General features: G+C 38.3%; 1 protein-coding gene across 1 annotated transcript in view; it reads right to left on the bottom strand.

Moving 5' to 3' along the window:
• MCM9 (minichromosome maintenance complex component 9) overlaps positions 1 to 19,446 on the bottom strand; it is a 104,462-nt gene extending 85,016 nt beyond the window's left edge. Inside the window, exons 1-3 of the mRNA XM_008583236.1 lie at positions 19,143 to 19,446; positions 6,420 to 6,736; positions 2,077 to 2,158 (exon numbers count right to left, since the gene is read on the bottom strand). Of these exons, the coding sequence (XP_008581458.1) occupies positions 2,077 to 2,158; positions 6,420 to 6,736; positions 19,143 to 19,446 (703 nt within the window). The remainder of the gene's footprint in view (positions 1 to 2,076; positions 2,159 to 6,419; positions 6,737 to 19,142) is intronic.
• Positions 19,447 to 20,572: the final 1,126 nt, after the last annotated feature.

Below are 20,572 nucleotides of genomic sequence, written 5' to 3'. Positions count from 1 at the left end.
CAGCCAGTGAGTGCACCAGCCATCCCTATATAGGATCCGAACCCGCGGCGGGAGCGCTACTGCGCTCCCAGCGCCGCACTCTCCCGAGTGCACCATGGACTTGGCCCCTTCCATGAACTTTTTGAAGTACCCTCACATCTGATAGTTCAAGGCCATAAACAATAATTTAAAATTTTTGTATTTTTCTATGGTAAATATTATAAACAATATTATTTTCAGAAAGCTAAAATTCTTACTTTTACACAATCCAATCACTTTGTGCCCTTATATCCTCTGCAGCATATTTACTACTGCAGCCATTCTCAGTCAGACTCATCTCTCTGATCTCCTGCTGCACTGAAAATTTTCAGCATACAACATCCAACTTTATTACTCTGTGTATGTTGAATTGGGATTCCTAACTAGACTAAATTACTGAAAGACAAGTATTATACCATTTATGTCTTTTGATTTCTGCAGAGGTTTGAAGCTATAGATAAATGAAAAAATAGCTGTTGATAGACTGCTTCCATGCATCCTTTATTATTAATGACATTTGAAAGAAAAATAACTTGAGATTTATTTTCAGTACAAAATAAATTCAGTTTAGATGAACTTCAGGAAGACATCTTACTCTCTATCAAAGGATATTTTCATTTTCAAGCTGAGCTCATACAAGCACTGCTTTGCTGATCCAGATATTACAAATTTAGTTAAAATCTGGAGGCCTGTATAAACAAAGTTCTTTGACATATCCCTGTGTCATTTAGCAGGCAATCCATGACCAAAGCTGATATCTCCTTAGTATGCTATCTAAACAACCATAAACTGTTAATATACAAAGTCAGCTGTTTGCAACCTGAAGATGGCCCTCACTGGAACCTGGACATGCTGGCACCCTGATCTCCAACTTCCAGTCTCTAAAACTGTCAGAAATAAATATTTATTGGTTAAGCCACCCAGTCTATGGTAATTTATTATAGCAGCCCAAACTGACTGAGGAGCCACCCCCCACAATTACTTTTAAGTTTGACTTCTTCCTAGTCTCCCCAATGAAGAGATGTTTAAAAGGAAACAAGATGAGTTGAAAGGGACAAAGGAGAGCTAGAAGTAGTCTGGTTGGCCTAATGATCAAAGCATGTAACTCAGAATGACATTTCAACAACCAGGCTTCTGGAGCCCTCAGATTTCCAGAACAGTTCTGAGGCTGAGAAAGTCTTTGATTTTCTTTGAATATTGTGGATTATGCAGATCAACTGCCATCATAAGGCCTAAATCCCTAATGAGGTGCTATATATCCTCTGTTTGACTGTCACTGAGAAAAGGAATTCATCATAATCCATGGCTCATGTTGGACACCTCTGATTATTAGATACTGAGTCAAAATCTACCTCCCTGTAGCTTCAGCCCACTGAAATCCAACAGTATCGTCTGTAAGTACAACTTTTTCTACACGACAGTCTTCTGACTACTGAAAATTGGCTGTCATGTCCTTCTCCATGCTAAACACTTACAGTTCTTCCATGAAAATGATTTCAAGTTCCCTCCCAATTCAGGTGATTGGCTAAAGAAAACAAAGAAGACCCTCAGAGGACAGCAGACCAAAATCAATGTGACTCCTATCGTGGTGTCATCAGCACAGAGTAGAAAAGAACAATCACCTTTCTTCTAGACACCAATAAGACTTGCAGTAGCCTTTGACAGTCATATCCTCTGATTCATTTTATAAGACTGTCTTCTAAATACACTAATTTTTTTTTAAAGTTGCTGCTGTTAAGCTATCATACACTGAACAGAACTCTGGATTAGAAGTCAGTGGACCTGGATTCATGTTCCAGTTCTGCCACTTAATTCTCTAAGTGACCTTGGGCAAGTCAGGTTCTTCCTTTATAAAACAAGTAGCTGGACTAGATCTCTAAGCTCCAGCACAGTTCTCTTTCCTGCTATCACATCCTACCTCCATGCCACTGTCTACTCTCAAGATGAGCAATTAAGCCTCTACACTCCCTTGCCACTGATCTTGGGAAAATAAAAAGTGGCTTTTCCTAATCAGTACTTTACGATCTCTTACATAAGTTAACAAAAGTTCATTCTTACCAGATTTGCAACTGTCTACTAAGTCATCTTCCAGAATAACTTTCATTGATCGTGGAATACTTCCAACGGATAGTCTTTGAACCTAGCAAGGAAAGGGAAAAACAAAACAAAACAAAACTGATACTGAGTATGTCTAAATACATGCTGACAAAGTATCTACCTAAGCCTGGTAGTCCTTGAAATTATTGTTTCTATTTCTCTGGTATTATACAATTTAATTATGAGGATTTAAGGATCTTTTCTTAAAAATTGTGTCTACTATCAGTTTAAGAACTCACTAAAACTGGAATAAAATAAAAACACCAATATGGAAAATATCTCCAAATATAATCTACCTTACAAGTGGTCAAAATAAACATATGCTTACCTAGGAAAGAGGTATTTCTTTCTTGATCTCTAGTCATAAGACCTGGGATAAATCACCCAGTCCCTTTGATTATTCCTTAGTAACAGAGACCTAGTTTTATTCCATGTGGACGTGTGCCTAGTAAAAAGACTGCATTTCCTAGGCTCACTTGCATCTAGGTATGGACATATGACTCCGTTCTGGTCAATGATATATAAGCATAAATACTGTAGGAGACTCCCGGGGAGACCGCTTAAATGGAGACTTGGTTAGGTGGCAGGTGCTTTTGCCCATCCCTTTTTTAGGTTCTCTCACTAGAATACAGATGTGATAAAGTCGTAGCCACCATCCTGGACCACAGACAACCATAAGAATAAAAGCCATGCATTAAGAATGGTGGAAGAGAAAGACAGGAGTCTGAGTCCTTGACACAGAGCAGCCTACATACTAGCCTTGGACTGCTGATCTCCTACTTGTTTTGCTTTATTTTTAATTTATATTTTACAACTGAAACATAATTGATTTTATATATTTATGGAGTACAGAGTTGACTATCAGTATTTGTATACAATATGTGATGATCAAATAGTATTAGCATGTTCATCATGACAAATCATAATTATTCTGTGTCCATTACCCAACTTTTCCTTAACCCCTTTCCCCCTTTCCCACCTCTAGTGACCGTAGATCTGTTCTCTCCTTCTGAAAGTTCAATGTATGATTGTTGTCCCTCCCTCCCTTCCCACTTATGACTGAGGACATGCAGTATTTCTCTTTCTGTGTGTGGCTTATTTCACTTGGAGTAATTTTCTCCAAGCTCATTCATGTTGCTGTGAATGGCAGAATTTCATTCATTTTTATGGCTGAGTAGTATTCCACTGTATAAATATATTACATTTTCCTTATCCAGTCATCCGTCAATGGACATTTAGGTTGGTTCCAACTCTTGGCTACTGAAAATAGAGCTCTGATGAACATGGGAGTGCAGGTATCTCTTCGACATGATGATTTCCATTCCTTTGGGTAAATACCCAGAAGTGTGATCGCTGGATCATATGATGGTTCTAGCTGTAGTTGCTTGAGAAAATTCTACACTGTTTTCCATAATGGCTGTACTAATTTACAGTCCCATTAACAATGTAGGAGAGTTCTCCTTTTTCTGCATCTTCGCCAGCATTTGTTATTCTTTTTTTTGGTAACAGCCAGTCTAACTGGCATGAGATGATATCTCAATGTGGTTTTGATTTGCATTTTCCTGATGATTAGTGATGTTGAGCATTTTTTCATGTACCTGTTGGCCATTTGTATGTCTTCCTTTGAGAAATGTCTATTCAACTCCTTTGCCCATTTTTTAGTGGATTATTTGGTTTCTTTTTTTTTTCTCACTGTAAAGTTGTTTGAGTTCCTTGTATATTCTGGATATTAATCCCTTGTCAGACATATAGTTTGCAAATATTTACTCCCATTCTGTAAGCTGTCTTCTCACTCTGTTGATTGTTTCCCTTGCTGTGCAGAAACTTTTTAGTTTGATATAATCTCATTTGCTTATTTTTCCCTTTGTTACTTGAACTTTTGGGGTCTTATTCATAAAGTCTTGGCCCAGTCCTACATCCTGAAGTGTCTCCCCCTATGTTTTCTTCTAGGAGTTTTATAGTTTCAGGTCTTATACTTAAGTCTTTAATACATTTTGATTTGAGTATACAGTGAGATGTATGGGTCTAGTTTCATTCTTCTACACAATGGATACGCAGTTTTCCCAGCACCATTTACTAAAGAAGCTATCCTTTCCCCAATGTATGTTCTTGGTTCCTTCTTCAAAGACCAGTTGGTTGTAAGTACATGTGTTGATTTCTGGGATCTCTACTCCATTCCATTGGTCTATGTGTCTGTTTTTATGCCAGTACCATGCTGTTTTGTTTACTACAGCTTTGTAGTACAGTTTGAAGGCTGGTAGTGGAATGTCTCTGGGTTGTTTTTTTGTTTGTTTGTTTTTTGCTCAGGATTGCTCTGGTTATTTGGGGCCTTTTGTTGTTCCATATGAATTTTAGGATTTTTTTTTCTATTTCTGTAAAGTGTATCATTGGTATTTTGATGGAGATTGCACTGAATCTGTAGATAGCTTTGGGTAGCATGAATATTTTCACAATGTTCATTCTTCCAATCCATGAATATGGAATGTCTTTCCATCTTTTTTGGTGTCCTCTTTAATTTCTTTCAGAAGTGTTCTGAGTTCTCATTGTAGAGATCTTTCACCCCATTGGTTAAATTTTTCCTAGATATTTTATTCTTTTGGTAGCTATTGTAAATGGGCTTGCTCTCTTGATTTATTTTTCTGCTTGTTCATTGTTGGTGTATAAGAACAATATTGATTTTTGAGTATTGATTTTGTATCCTGCAACTTTACTGAATTCTTTTTTTTTTTTTGGTAGAGGTTATAGGTTTTTCTCTATATAGGATCATGTCATCTGTGTACAGTGACAATTTCACTTTGTCTTTTTTAATTTGGATGCCCTTTATTTCTTTCTCTTGCCTGATCTTTTGGACTAATACTTCCAATACTATGTTGAATAGGAGTGGTGAGAGTGGGCATCCTTATCTTATTCCTGTTCTTTAAGGAAAAGCTTTCAGGTTTTCCCCATTCAGGATGATATTCGTGGTGGGTTTGTCATATATGGCTTTTATTGTGTTGGGATACTTCTATATCCAATTTGTTGAGGGTCTTTATCATGAAGGGTTGTTGAATTTTGTCAAATACTTTTCTGTGTCAATTGAGATAATCATATGGTTTTTGTCCTAGCTTTTGTTGATATGGTGTATCACATTTATTGATTTGCATAAGTTGCCTAATGTTAAATCTCAAAGAACTAGAAAAAACAAGAAAAATATGATCCCAAAACTTGTAAATGGAAAGAAATAATTAAGATCGGAGTAGAACTAGATGAAATAGAGACCAAAAGAATGATACAAAAAAATCAATGAAGCAGAAAGTTGGTTTCTTGAGAAGATAAATAAAATAGACAAGCCACTGGTCAGACTGACTAAAAAAAGAGAGAAGACCTACATAACAAAAATCAGAAATGAAAAAGGAGACATTACAACTGATACCAGAGAAATACAAAGAATCATTAGAGACTATTATGAACAACTATATACCAATAAATTCAAAAATCGGGAGGAAATGGATAAATTTCTATACACATACAAATTACCAAGACTCAACCAAGAAGAAACAGAAAACATGAACAGGGAAATAATGAGCAACGAGATTGAAGCAGTAATCAGCAGTATCCCAACAAAGAAAAGCCAGATGGCCTCATGGCCGAATTCTACCAAACCTTTAAAGAAGAATTAAAACCAATCCTTTTCAAACTATTCCCAAAAATTGAAACAGAGGCCATTCTCCCAAACTCATTCTATGAGGCCAGCATCACCCTAATACCAAAATCAGACAAAGACACAATAAAAAAGAAAGCTACACATCAATATCCTTGATAAACATAGACACGAAAATTCTTCTTGTTTCAGATGACACAATAAACCTTTGTGTTTAGCTATAAGTAGAGAAAAAACAGGCTCTCCCTCACCTGTTAAAGAATGTTTATTTTACATATACTGCATTTGACACAGCAAATAAAATACAGCCAAAACTTGAAAACCAGCTTACTCCAATATTTAATTACTAGTTAAACTTACTTAATTTTCTCCTGTCCTTAATTAAGAACAGCTAATTCAGACTTGTTATTCACTTCTTTAATTGTTACATAATTAAGTCATTCCACAACCTTCTTGTCAATGCGCTATCTAAAAAGATGATTATTTCATGGTTTCTACAGACTACATTCTAACACATGTGCAACAGTTTCAAGCTTGGCCTTCCACAAAGTATGACACAAGTCCATTTGTATCCATTCTGCATTTTCCTAATCCTAGCAATTCACTCATAGCTGAAAATCAAATCTGCAAATTTGTTATTTTTCTCATTTATTTGATTATTTACCTGTTCCTGAATTTTGATTTCCTGGTAATCTCTACACCTGGTTGGAGATGAAGACAATCCTGAGAGGCAAGTGAATTTTGAGGAATCACAGCTCTCCAAGCTGGGACATGAGGATGGCCGGTAGAAGGTGTAGTACTGCTCAAAGTCAGCCTTCACCACAAATACATGCTTGCATTTGTTACACATGTAATCCCGCTCAAACTCCAGGACCTTGACTGGACTTGTTCGAATCACTGTCCCAGTGACAGATAAAAAATGTCCTACATCCTTGGTTTTAGGGATGTGCTCCCTTACCAGCTCAGGACAGACAGGCAAACCTGACGGGAAAAAACCAAAACAAAAGAGAAACAAATCACCAACTTATACCTTGAAACTTGATTCCATGGAATATATTCTTCTCATATTTCCTGGGGATGAAATTACAATTTCAGGGAAAAAAAAAAAATCCTTGTGTTTTACTTAATGAAAAATCAGATCATCAACTCAACTAAAAAACAGAAAAGATTTCAAATAAAAATTATCAATGGACTCTTTTAAAAGCACACATCTAGATGCTATAATAATTAGGATTTTAAAAAAGGACTGATTCGGGCCGGCCCAGTGGCACACTCGGAAGCACAGCGGCGCTCCCAAAGAGGGTTTGGATCCCATATAGAGACCAGTCCGCTCATTGGTTGAGCGCGGTGCGGGCACGACACCGAGGGTTGCGATCCCGTTGCCGGTCGCGGTACGGGTGGGTGCAACACTGAGGGTTGCGATACCATTACCTGTCATGAACCATATAGAGACCAGTCCGCTCATCCAGTCCGCTCATTGGTTGAGCGCGGTGCGGGCACGACACCGAGGGTTGCGATCCCGTTGCCGGTCGCGGTACGGGTGGGTGCAACACTGAGGGTTGCGATACCATTACCTGTCATGAAAAAAGACAAAAAGGATAAGAAAAAAAAAAAGGACTGATTCTCATAAAATGGTTATTTCAGTAGGATCTAAATACAGTATATAATTGTAATCATATTTACAAAAGAATATACTGCCACTTACAACACATAAAATCAATTGATGACTCTTTGAGTTAACCACAAAGCAGAGTGATGACCAAAGTGTTCCACAGTGCTAGGTTATTGCTTTTTTACCTTTTTTTTTTGGCAGTCGAACAGAAGGGATCTGAACCCCTGACTTTAGAGTTACAACACCACTCTCTAACCAACTGAGCTAAGTGGCCAGCCCAGTTATTGCTTTTTTTTACTTAGGTTCGGGATTTATTAATACATAAATCAAACAGTGTTTTCAAGTCCTGACTAACCAAGAGATTTATCCAAACATAACTTTATTCTTTAAAAGCCTTATGGTTTTCAACATTAAAAAAAAAAAAGGCAACTGAAAAGGTGCAAAATGCCAAAGAAAGTTCTTATGTGGAAATGCCCTCTTTCTCATATTTGGCTACAACGCACCATTGGAGGGGAACAATGCCAGCTGTGATGGTCAAAGGCTGCCTCCTAACAGGTTTATTGGGGTAGCATTTGTTATGCTGGTTCATGTCCCATTGTCCATTGTCTTACACTCAGAATTTAGTGTCTTGAAAATCTAATAAATGCGCACACTGAGGACCGATCTATAAGATTTGCCAAGCTCATGAGAAATAATCATAAGAAGTATTACTATACCTTAAGATTCTATGGTAAGCACGTTTTTTCCCTGTTGACACATCTACTTTGAAAACCAAACAACAAAATACCAATAATAATAATAACAATCAGAAAGTAGTGTGGGAAGCATGGGGGGAGAAAAAGCAAATTAGAGGAACTGAATGTTTATGGTGCCAGGCTAAGTGAACCTGGTGTTACAGGTTACAAGTCTAGAGAGACTTGAATTTTCTCTGTTGGCTGGCTGAGACTCCCTTCATACTCTGTAGACTGTAATAAGATGAATAAGGTGGGCATTGCCAACATTTGACTCCTATGACTCCTATCTCAATGCTTCCAAGGCTGACTTGCCGATTTCTTCATGGATATATTCTCTATTTATAGTAATTTAGACTGTATCGTACTTTGCTACTAAGGGAGCCATATCTTTGCTTAGGACGATTTAGTATATCTATGCCCTATTCTGTGTTGACTTTACAGTTTAACTCTCAGAAAACAAACTTATTTCCCTTATTTCCAAATTCCAAGGGAATGCTTCATTAAAAAGCCCCAAGCTGACAAATGCTATTATCACATGTAGGAATAGACAGAAAGGTTGGGGCTGGTTTAAAGCAGGTATTTTATCCACTAAAAAATATCCACTCTATTCATTTCTCACTGTTAATCTAAGGCATCTATTAATTCAGGTGTATTTAACTAAATGCTAAGCTACCAAGAATATACCCACATTTCTAATTACAACCAAGCAAAAGCCAACCAACAACCAAAAGCTTTTCATTAAAAACAGGTCTCGTTCATAAGTCATGTTGCTTATGTTTTGGGGGTACAATCTCTTGTTTTTGGTTCACGTCCTAGAGCATTAAGAAACAAGAAACAACCAAGAGGAGATCTCTCTCTCCCTTACCTGGCCTTAATTAGAACATATATTATGGCAACATAACACTACTTGTAGGTTCTGTTACATTTTCTTGCTCCCCACATAAATAATTCTTTAAAAAATTGAGATATAATTCATGCTATGGTTTGAATGTCTCCTCTAAAACTAATGTGGAAATTTAACTGCCACTGTAACAGTGTTGAGAGGTGGGGACCTTCAAGAGGTGATTAGGTCATGATGGCTCTGCCCTCATAAATGGATAATGCCATTATCGCAGGAGTAGGTTAGTTATCTTGGGAGTTAAGCCCCCTTTCTCTGCTTGCGTGCTTCCTCGCCACTTGATACCCTCTGCCACGTTATGATACAGCAAGAAGGCCCTCACCAGATGCCAAGCAGAAGCTGGCACCACAGTTGTGGGCTTCCCAGAACTGTGAGCCGAATAGATCACTTTTTTCTATAAATTACCCAGTCTGTTACAGCAGCAAAAATGGACTGAGATAATTCACATACTATAAAATTTATGCTTTTAGAGTGTATAATTTGGTGGTCATAAGTATATTCCTAAGGTTGTACAACCATCATGACTGTCTAATTCCAGGACATTTTCATCACATCAAAAAGAAATTCTGTACCCAGTAGCAGTCACTCTCCTTCCTCCCTATCCCTAGTGGCTGTCAACAACTAATCTACTTTCTGTCTCTATGGATTTACCTGTTCTGGATATTTCCTATAAATGGAATCACACAATATGTTGCCTTTTGTGTCTGGCTTCTTCCACTTAGCATAATGTTTTCAAGATTCATCCATATTATAATATATATCAGTACTTCATTCCTTTATATGACTGAATAATACACCATCAGATGGACAGACCACATTTTGTTTATTCATTTATCAGTTGATAAACATTTGGGTTGTTTCCACTTTTTGGATATTAAGAATAATGCTACTATAAACATTCATGTGCAATATTTTCTTTGTAAAATTATCTTAGGCATAAACCCAAGGGATGAAATTGCTGGGTTGTATGGTTATTAAAATCATTTTTTAAATAATTTTATTTTTATGTCTGTAAATAGTCACTAAGTGTTCTCTATTGCATGTATACTGAAGGATACTCAAGTGGGAAATATGATTATTAGCCCGATTTGCTTCTTGAAGTATAACGAGAATCTACTAACAACTACTTCTGAGAAAGATAAGGGATAAAGAGAACAGGGAAAAAAAACATGGGTTATGAAAACCTATTTTAGCCATAATTTCTTTAGATTTTTGAAACATCCACTTTCTCTTCCTTGACCCTAAAGAATTATTTTTGGAAAGATGGCGGAATAGGCAGTTGCCAGCGTCACCCTCTCCCACAAATTAACCAACTTACAACTATTTAAAAAGCGACAACAGCCAAGCTGGGGCTGCTAGAGCTCAGGGGAAGAGGAGGAGAGACCTACAGAGTGCATGAAGGCAGGAGAAGCCACGATGAGAGAAAGAAAAAGGATCACTCCTACCATTTCAAATCCTGGGCGCTTTGCGGCTGGAGCTGGTGAGTGCACGGAGCAAGAGCTGGCAAAAGCCACAGCTGTGCCCTTCCTATGAAGTTGATTGGAGGCAGCAGGGGAGAGGAGGGCCCTGGTGGCCCCCAGGCCAGCAGGACCACTAACAGGGTTCCTGTGGGCCCACAGAGGAGCAAGGAGCCACAGCAACTGAAAAAATGAGCCACTCAGAGGCTGGTGAGTCATCACAAGGGAACAGCACATGGCTCCTCCCATGGGAAGTGTTTGGAGTGTGGAGGGGTGAGGGAGACGGGCCCACTGGTGGAACACAGGGGCACAGCAAGGACAGCTGATCTGCCCCCCAATCAGCGCAGGACCACTCTGTGTAGAATGGTCAGGAATATGGAACTGCAGAGAGAGCAGTTTGCTGAAAAGATTCAGGTCTGGACCAGAGTTTCTACACAGAGTTTCTACAGGTGTACTGGATCTCATACAACCCAGAAGTACCTACAAAGTCAACCATTAAAACCTGAGCTGCACAAAAAGCCCTCCCCAGGGAATCAGCAGCAAAGCAGCAATTCAGCTCAACCACAGAGCTCAAGTACTGGTTCCCACAGGAAGTTCCCCCATTTTAGAAGTAAGCAAAGGACAACAAATTAGTTCCAGTGCAGAGTTTAAGTAGTGGGATCGGTGAATAATCCAACACAAAACTAAAAAAAAAAAAAACAAAATACCACAGACCAGAGACAAAGTTTGATATTAACTGGTAAAGGTCTCACTTCACCAAAGAATACATAAATCCTAGAAGGACCTGAAGCCCTCTGGGCCCCCAAGCCAGGGAGGGAGAAGGGCCAGGGGTCTCAGCTGTGTCCCGCCAACACCCACACCCAGCCCAGCAATAACCACCCAGCTGCTGCAGGAAGCACCCCTGACTCCTGAGCCAGGGCAGTGGGGAGGCAAGGGCTTCAGCCACACCCCCTGACATCTGCATTCAGCCCAGCAATGACCAAGCCACCACTGGAAGTCTACTGGTCTCCCCTACAGGAATGAGGGGGGTGCCATGGGCCTCAACCATCCCCCCCTCAATCTTCCTTCTCCCACCCTATTTCCTCCCTCCCTGCAACTGCTCTGCAACAACTTAGAATGTGAAAACATATAGAACTGGGGACCAACCCCTTCTTCTGCAACCAGGCACGCCACCACTGCCATGGGGCCTGCCTGTGGTCCTGAGGCTTAGAACTGAGGACTGACCCCTCCTCCCACAACCAGGCATGCCACTGCTGCCACAGGGCCCACCCAGGGTCCTGAGGCATGAAGCTGCGGAATGACCCCTCCTCCCGCAATCAGGCAAGGAGCATGCCAATAACACCACTTCCATGTGGGTGGCCCACCACAGCCACCACAATAGCCATGGCTGCCACAAAAGCAGCTAGACACCACAACCACTGTGCAGATGGCCTGCCAGTCACTTGAGTGCATTGATACAAGGAGAGTCACCAGCAGAGACCAAAGGAAATAAGAGGATGTCTCTCTCCACAAAGCCCATTCCAGAGTGACAGAAGCAGCATCTGCTTTACAATAATAGTGGGGGACCCGAACACTAGTGTCTCAGCACTGGACATATCATCTAGGCAACAGCTTAACTGATTAACTGTTACTGTTTCAGAAGGAGAGAAGAAATCTAGGGTTACCAGAAGTGGTAGTGGGGAGGAAGAGAAAGATAGGGAGAGACTGAATAAGGGGCGTAAAGAAAAAGTATGATTTGTAATTATATATATATATGCTAACAATATTGATTTGATCAACATATATCAATGTTGAACCCCCAAAATATACATAATAAATTACGATTCAATAAAAAATAATTTTTGCATTCCATTTCTACTCCCCTCATCCCAGTTTTGCTTCAGATGCAAATTGTTCGGTTTAAATTATATTGTCAATATATTAAAATGTAAGAAAAACTAAGATGATAAAACCAGTTTATGGAAAATACTGTGTTACTCTGATGCCATGCATAACTGCAGAATGCCCAGAAAAACTACAGACTACCTAGTATGATTTGGTGGAGTCTTTGGATTTTCAATGTGATGAAATTATATATAATCAATAAAGTCTTATATAATTGTATAGATGCTTGCTATTTTTGGCTTAAAAACAAATTTTGGTTTGGAAACAAAGCTCAGTGTAATTTTTCCTAGAAAGCTATCTTTAATTTGATAGGGTGTCTTACTGTGAATAGCAGTGGAATGGAAGAATAAAACACAATATCTCCCATTGCTTCTACAATAATCCAGGAAAGAAATAATGAAAGCCTGAATCTAAATCTCCAAGGCTGCTCACAGATCTAAGAATAAGAAACCAAATCTGGACTGAACTACGGGGCCTTTTGGGACTGGCTTCCTCTCTTCCCAAGTCCTCTGAGCACTTGAAAACTTCACATATAGTATTCGCTTTGCCATGATGTTCTCCCAACCCCACCACCCCTCAAAAATGTCCACACTAAGAAATGATATAATGGTTAAGAATACAGATTGTGGAGCCAGAACACCTGGGCTTGAGTCATAGCTGTATCACTAGCTGTGTGACCTTGGCCAAATTAGAACCTCTCGGATTTTTCTGTAAAATGACAATAACAACAGAACTTACCTCACAGGGTGATAAGAAGACTGTAAGAATTCATATATGTAAAGTTTCATAGAACATTACCTGGCATATACCAAGCACTATTTAAACTAGTTTTTATACATAATATTGTATTTCTTCCTTAAAACATCAGCTTAAATATAATTTTCTTAATGAAATATTTCCTTAACCCGCTTCAAGTTAAATTCCCTCTTTTATGTGCTTTTACACACTTTTCTCTTTCATACCACCTACCACAATTTAAATAAAAGAATTAATTATTATGCTTCTACACTAGAACATAAACTCTATGGGGGCAGGACTGAGGAAGATCTCATTCACTGTTATATCATCAGAACAAGCATCATGATTTATAAATAGTAAGTACTCAAAAATACTTGAAAGAAAAATGAAAGGCAAGGGAAGGGGGTAATAGATATGAGAGATATTAAGGACACTGTGTCAGCATCGAGAACAGTTAGACATAAGGTGTAAGGATGAGGGCAGAACTGAGAGTGACTTCCAGTTCCCTGGTTCCATTAACCAAGTCAGGGAATTCTGCAAGGCACATACATGGTAGGCAATCAATAAATATTATTTAAAAAATGAATAAGGAAACAGTATTTTCACTTAAAGGGGGGCACAGAGAGTGGAGGGAAATCATGACTATACTTGTAATACACTGTAAGAAGTTCATAAGAAGACATCTGATGGACCATAGGATATTTGAATACAGATCGGATACAGAGCTTAAGAGACCTGCCGGGCTTAAAAAAAAAAAAAAAGTTGGCAATTGTTGCTCTCCAGGTGCCAGTTAAAGCCTAGGTTCAGGACGGAGGTTGCCCCATCATGAACAGAATGCAGGATCCAGGAGAAGATTAGCCAATCTGAGCCCAAAGGACCCAAACCCAACAACTAATGGGCAAGCAAAGGAAGAGGCCCCCACAGCCAGTAAGGGAGGAAAGGGCAAGAGAGTGTTGTCAATGGAGCCAAGGCTGGAATTTCATAAAGTGGGAAGAGTTAGTACCAAACCCAGCAGAGAAATAATGGAAGAGAAATACTGAAAAGTGTCCCTCCGTTTGGCCATGAGGCAGTCATTGGTAATACTGATGAGGACAGTTTCAGTGTTGTGGAGGTGAAAGATGAATGGAGCCAATTATGCTGAAGAAGGAATGTATTTGACAAAACATTTGGTTATGTAAAGAGCAAGAGTGGGTGAAAAATCAATGGGAATACACAGTTGAAAGAGGGGCCTTTTTCCTTTTATAAAATGGGAGATACCTGAGAGGTCAGTTTCAGATAGGATTCATGGTAATCCCACCATCTATCACACCTCCACAATCTCCAATCTCCCCCAGTGTTTTGGCCTGACTGGCTGACTGACTTTACAGCACCTGGCCTACCCATCTTCTTACCCTGGTCACTTACCCATCCCTACTGACCTCAGGAGACAGGTTAATAGCTCATCTAAATCAGGGTTCTTAATTAGAAGTCATGGCTGGGCTTTAGGAAATATCTGAACTCCCTGAAATTTAGGCACAAATTTATATCTGTATACATATCTGCATTTTTTGGAGAAGGTCCATTACTTTTTCAGTCTATAACCCAGAAGAGCCACTTATTTAAATCCTCAGTCCCAGAGTTCTATTGAGACATGTACATCATTACCTCTAAGAATAGAAAGGAGTTACTTTCTGGGAACAGTCACTAAATCTCCCTCATCTTCCTCTTCATTTAATAGTAATGCCTCTCTTAATTCCTACTCACACCTCACATCCTACAAAATCTCCCACAAATGCTATAACAGAGTAGTAACATTCATAATCATGTACTTTTAATAATTTTAAAGTACATAATTTGGGGCCTTATTCACATATTGTTTTACATTGTTCCTCTGTGTCGAGCCCAGTGATTTAATACACACTTTAAGACAAAGAGAAAATTAGTGAATAAAAGAGAAGAAGAAACAGGCTTTCCTTCTATCTCTCTAGCTTCACCTTTACCACAGCTGGTTTCAAGTGCCCCAGTCCAGAACAAAATGCCTGAATTTTTCTGTGCATTTCATGTCGCTTATCACCTCTGTACCTTTCCTTATGCACTCTACTTTGTCTGGAGAACTACCCTTTTCTCCCATTTATTCTGCCAGGAAGACTGAGCTCAAGTCCTCCCCTCTGCAAGAAAATTTCCCTAAGTACAAGCCAGTACACTCACACATACACAAATGGAACAGCTAATCAAAATGATCAAATGAATGCACGATGGCATAAATGATGACTTTTTATATCTGGAGGAAACTTCTGCCCAGGAAAAGTAAAAAGAAAGGAACTCCTTGGTTCCAGAGACATCCTTCTTTCCTTGCAATTGATGTCCCAGGCCTCTGCATGCTGGGTCATGTGAAATCTACACAAAACTGGTTTTATTTCAATCAGCATAAGGAGATGTGCTAGAAAGTCATTACACACTTGGAAGGCAAGTTGGAGGTGGGAGGGAGGCAGGACTCGGCTCTAAGTGTCCTTTAATGTTCACTAACACTCTGTGTCCCCCTGGAAGTGTGGCCAGAATGAATACTTGCTGCTCTCCCCAGCAAGGACCCTGCATCTAACCCAATTACAATATCTCTAAAAAAAGAACTATATAAACAATTAGCTTTTAATTATCTTCTATACTTTTACCATACAGAGTAATATGTCATCCTTAATGTTCTTAAATTAAAAACAAAAGCAGTTTACAATTGACTGAAATTACAGAAATGGTATCTGCTAGGATTTTTTTAGTAACTGAGCAAATTAATCTAAAACATGACAGATTATGTGGTTTATTTTGTATAGTAAAGTAAATGTATTACTGTAAGTAAAGGGTAGTAGAAGTGTGTACATTTCTGGACCTTCAGATTCTTTTCTTTCATTTTATATTACTATAATTTTAAAATAAATTTATAAAATAAAGATGATGATAAAGGCAACCTAATGTTAAGCAAAACCAACCATACACAATCAAAATGTTAGTAATAAAAAAGCTGAGACAGAGTTTTGACAGAAAGATCAATTTATTTTAGGAAACTGTTTTAAAGAAAGATTAATTTATTTTCATCTTTCTGTCTTACTATGTACAGTCTTCCCTCATTATCCACAGGGCACTGGTTCCATGTTATCCCAAATACCAAAATCTGACGATGCTCAAGTCCCTGATATAAAATGGCATAGTATTTGCATATAACCTACATACATCCTCCCTTATACTTTAAGTTATCTCTAGATTACCTATAATACCTAATGCTAATACCACGTAAACAGTTATACTGTTTAGGGAATAATGACAAGAAAAAATCTGTATGTGTTCAGTACAGATGCAATTTTTTCTGAATATTTTTGATCCACAGTTGGTTGAGTGCACAGATGTGGAACCCACGGATACAGAGGGCCATGTCTGCTCTTCAACCATACCAGTGAAGCATGGGAAGCACATCAGCCAATAAGCCACCATTAGTGCTGAACACAGAAACCTTTAACATTCTCTGACCCATTCACTGGTAAAAGGGAAATTTATGAAATACAGATATGTCTATATCTGTGCTAGAGATACGTCCGTATCAACTACTTTGGGTCTGTGATTCTCAGAGTGTTATCCCTGGCTGGACCAGCAGCACCAGCTGTGAGCTACTGGAAATGCAAATTCATGGGCCTCATTCCAAACCTCCTCAACTAGAAACTCTGGGGCTGGGGCACAGCAACCAATGGTTTAACAAGCCCTCCAGGTAATTCTGATGCCCACTAATATTTGAGAACCACTGCTTTAAGTAACACACGAATGCCGTTTTTTCTTTCTCATTTACTTGGATGCTAACTGTGCATTTGAATACCTTTCATCTAAACCATTACGAATATCAAGTAAATTTCAGGCTAGTAAAAATCCCAGAAAACAAAGTAAGAAATGTAGGTGTAGGAATAAAATTCAATGCATATCCTGGAAAAACAAACCAGAAACTGTCTTATGTTTCTAAGGAGACTGAACCAGAGAGGCATCCTGGGTTTTAATAATTAAATGCCTTGCCTAGAGTCCAAGATGGAGGTGTGATATACCTAAAACAAGACTATTTCTATTCCCTGATCTTTCACACATGTTGCTCATTCTGCTTGAGACAACTCCATCTCTCCCTGGCCTACTTTTTTTTTCTTGTAACCCCTGGTAATCCCTTTAGGAGAATTCACTCCCTGTTCTGTGAGCTAAGACCTTACATATATCTAGAGTGAGGCATGCATCACATAACATAAAAAATGTCATTAAGCTCCTTTACAATTAAAATATGTGCATTTGCATGTATCTGCAGGTGTATATATATATATATATATATATATATATATATATATATATATATATACACACACACACATACACACACACACACACACACACACACACACATATATACATACACACCATCGTGGAAATATTTGACTATATAGCTGTCTTCCCTACAGCCTCGAGCTCCTTTAAAGGAGGGACTATACCATATTCTTTTTCGTTTTCCAAGAGCCTCGCAAATGCCTACACACGTTATGTTTGTAAAATGAATGTTACTATGCTTGTAACATAATTTGCAATTTACTTTTCCAGAGAACAACTGAAAAAATAGGCTAAATTCACCTGAAACTAAAAGGGTCACTTAGGCAAACAGAATTTTATTATTTAAACTGAGCATGGAAAGGTATCTAAATACAAGGGCAGAATAAAACCATTTCCAAAATTCCATTTCAACGACATTAACTAAAGCCCCTTTTAACAATCCTTTTGCAAACTTATTAGAAGGAGACATTTCTTCTTGATCCCAGCAAGAGATTATCTAGTGCCCCAATGCATAAAGATTAATAATCTTCATAATTTTATCCTAGCAAGTGTAATTGCAGATACTATTTTTCATTTCAGTCAAATGTCTAGTCTTTTTAGGAATCTTAACTTGCCTCCAAGGTTACCTACTGTCATGACTCCTAACCTTTTTGGAATCACAGCAACTATTCTTGTTGATTAGAAATCCCCACCCTTCTCAAATGTACTATAAGGTAACTATTTATTCTTAAACAAAAGGGTATGTGTTTTCTCCAACTTAATCACATATTACCTCAAATATTCTAGAGTCTGCTTTTAATTTCACCAAACCCTTCTTTCTCATTAAAAGAATAAAGCTATACCAGCCTTCATTAGTTTATATAATAATGACATATTTAAAAAAAAATTTTTTTTAATTGGAGTGACATGGACTCTAGAGGTACAGAAACTGAGGCTCAGTAAGTAAAAGTGACTTAACATGACTTCCAGCCTAGGGGTGTAATTCTAATTAGGTATCCTCTAAATTCAATTCTTTTCAACACTATGCCTTCCAAGAAATTATTTCCATGCATTGAACTGATGAAAAATTGTTACACTGTAGTGACACTTTTCCCTCCATTCTTAAGAGTTACTATTCAACTCTATCCACCCTGTTAAAAATCACTTTTAAAACAGAAAGTGAGAGGCAAGAAGCAAAGACTTGGTGGCAGGAATTCAAGGACATGGCTTTGCCACCACAAGCTGCTGATTATGCCACTGCGGTTTCTTAAAAATTAAGATGCTTAATCTGTCAGGTGCTCAGCAAAAATTTAGTGAATGCTTAATAGGTGAACAGCACAATGCTAATCTTGATATATGAAAATAATTAGTTTCCTAAAATAGTTTTGAAGATCACTGGGCAGGATCTACCAATTTTCTAATTCTTTGTATTGCCAACTCTTTTACTGTTAGTAGTCAGAAAGCTCATAAGGCTGGATTACAATTGTATACAGACACACAGAAATACAAATACACAAGTATAATGTTGTCTCCATACATCTCCCTCCCCTCATTTGGCATGGCCAGTACCTTATTCTTCAAAATTCCCAGAGAAGACAATATAAAATCGTTATTCTGCTCAAAAAGAAGTGACCATCGACTGCACAACAGTTATATATTTTAAGTATAAATATCAGTTATTTCTTAGTGCTTTCAATCCAACAGGTGTTACATTTTCCCAAAATCTTCCTAGAAAACAACATGGTGGTAAAATCCTCACATTTACCTGATATCCTGGCATGAAGATTCTGCTTCATGGAAATACTCTCAGGCTCAGAAAGGGACTGGAGAATTGTCAAGGCTGACCTTCGGAGTGCATTATCAAAAATAATTAGTACTTCATTGGGGAACATGTTGAAATATTCCCCAATTTCCATGTTGGTCTCAAAAAGGGTCATGGCATTAACCAAAACTGAGTAATGAGCATCTTCATTTTTTTCCTTCAAGATTAGAACAATCTCATTCTTATGGTATTCTGAAACATATGACTCAAACACTTGACCAATCAGTGTAACTTGATCTCTATTCATCTTGAATCTAGGTTACTAAAGGAAAAAAAAAAGATTGTATTATACCTTTGATATTCAAGATTTACACACAATTTAACAAACCAGATTGTTTATAAATCATCTTGACTCTGGGTCACACTATAATCACAAAATAATATCTGAATTCAAATCTTAATTAGTTCTGAATGATCTGTTACAGTCATTTAGTTAACGAACTTTGAAAATGAGTGATGTTAAATCTAAGTTAAAGAATTATGTTGGTACTGATTATTGAAACACAAAATGGTCTGATGCATTTCCCATATCATTTCCCAAAACTTCCTCCTCATTAACCCTATATTAATATATTATTTTATAATATATTATAATATACATAATATAATATATGTAAAAGGCCCACCTTTTCTTTGGCCACATTACACAAACATTTGCTCTTAAGTATAAAATTTTAAACACCAGTCTTTTGGCATAAGACACTGCCAGTAGAGCTCTTTGCAAGCATCCTGGTTCTAGGTTTTATACATATAAAGAGCACATGGTTCTCTTTCTCTCCCTCCTTCTCTCTTTAGTTACGCACACAGACATTCATGTACACTTCTGCTACACAAATGGGACACACTCCTAATTAGATTGACAGCCAGTTTTAATTTAAATGATTAAAGATTGGCTTTAGAAATTTATATTTGCAGGTGAATTTGTTTGCTATTTTCTCTTCCTAACCTAGGAAAACTACTGGCTTCAGCAAAAATAGTTGTTAAGAATTTAAAGAAACTACATGAACTGTGGAAAAGAAAGGAAAATTCACCTTTAAATGATAAACAACTAGAATGAAAATAAATACAACACGGGCCGGCCCGGTGGCGCACTGCTACAGTGTGCCGCTTGGGAGCGCGGTGGCGCTCCCGCCAAGGGTTCAGATCCCACATACAGACCGGTTCCCGCTCACTGGCTGAGCGAGGTGTGGGAGCAACACCGAGGGTTGCGATCCCGTTGCCGGTCCCGGTCCGGTACGGGCGCGACACTGAGGGTTGTGATCCGTTGCCAGACACGAAAAAAGACAAAAAAAAAAAAAGAAAAGAAATACAACACATACCATTACTTGGCCTATCTCATTTCCCTTGCAATCTTTTTTAAAGAAAACTGCATC

The sequence above is a fragment of the Galeopterus variegatus genome, unplaced genomic scaffold, assembly GCF_000696425.1.
Source record: "Galeopterus variegatus unplaced genomic scaffold, G_variegatus-3.0.2 Scaffold96, whole genome shotgun sequence".
Classification (NCBI taxonomy): Eukaryota; Metazoa; Chordata; class Mammalia; order Dermoptera; family Cynocephalidae; genus Galeopterus; species Galeopterus variegatus.
This window is presented reverse-complemented; position numbering and strand designations above follow the sequence as displayed.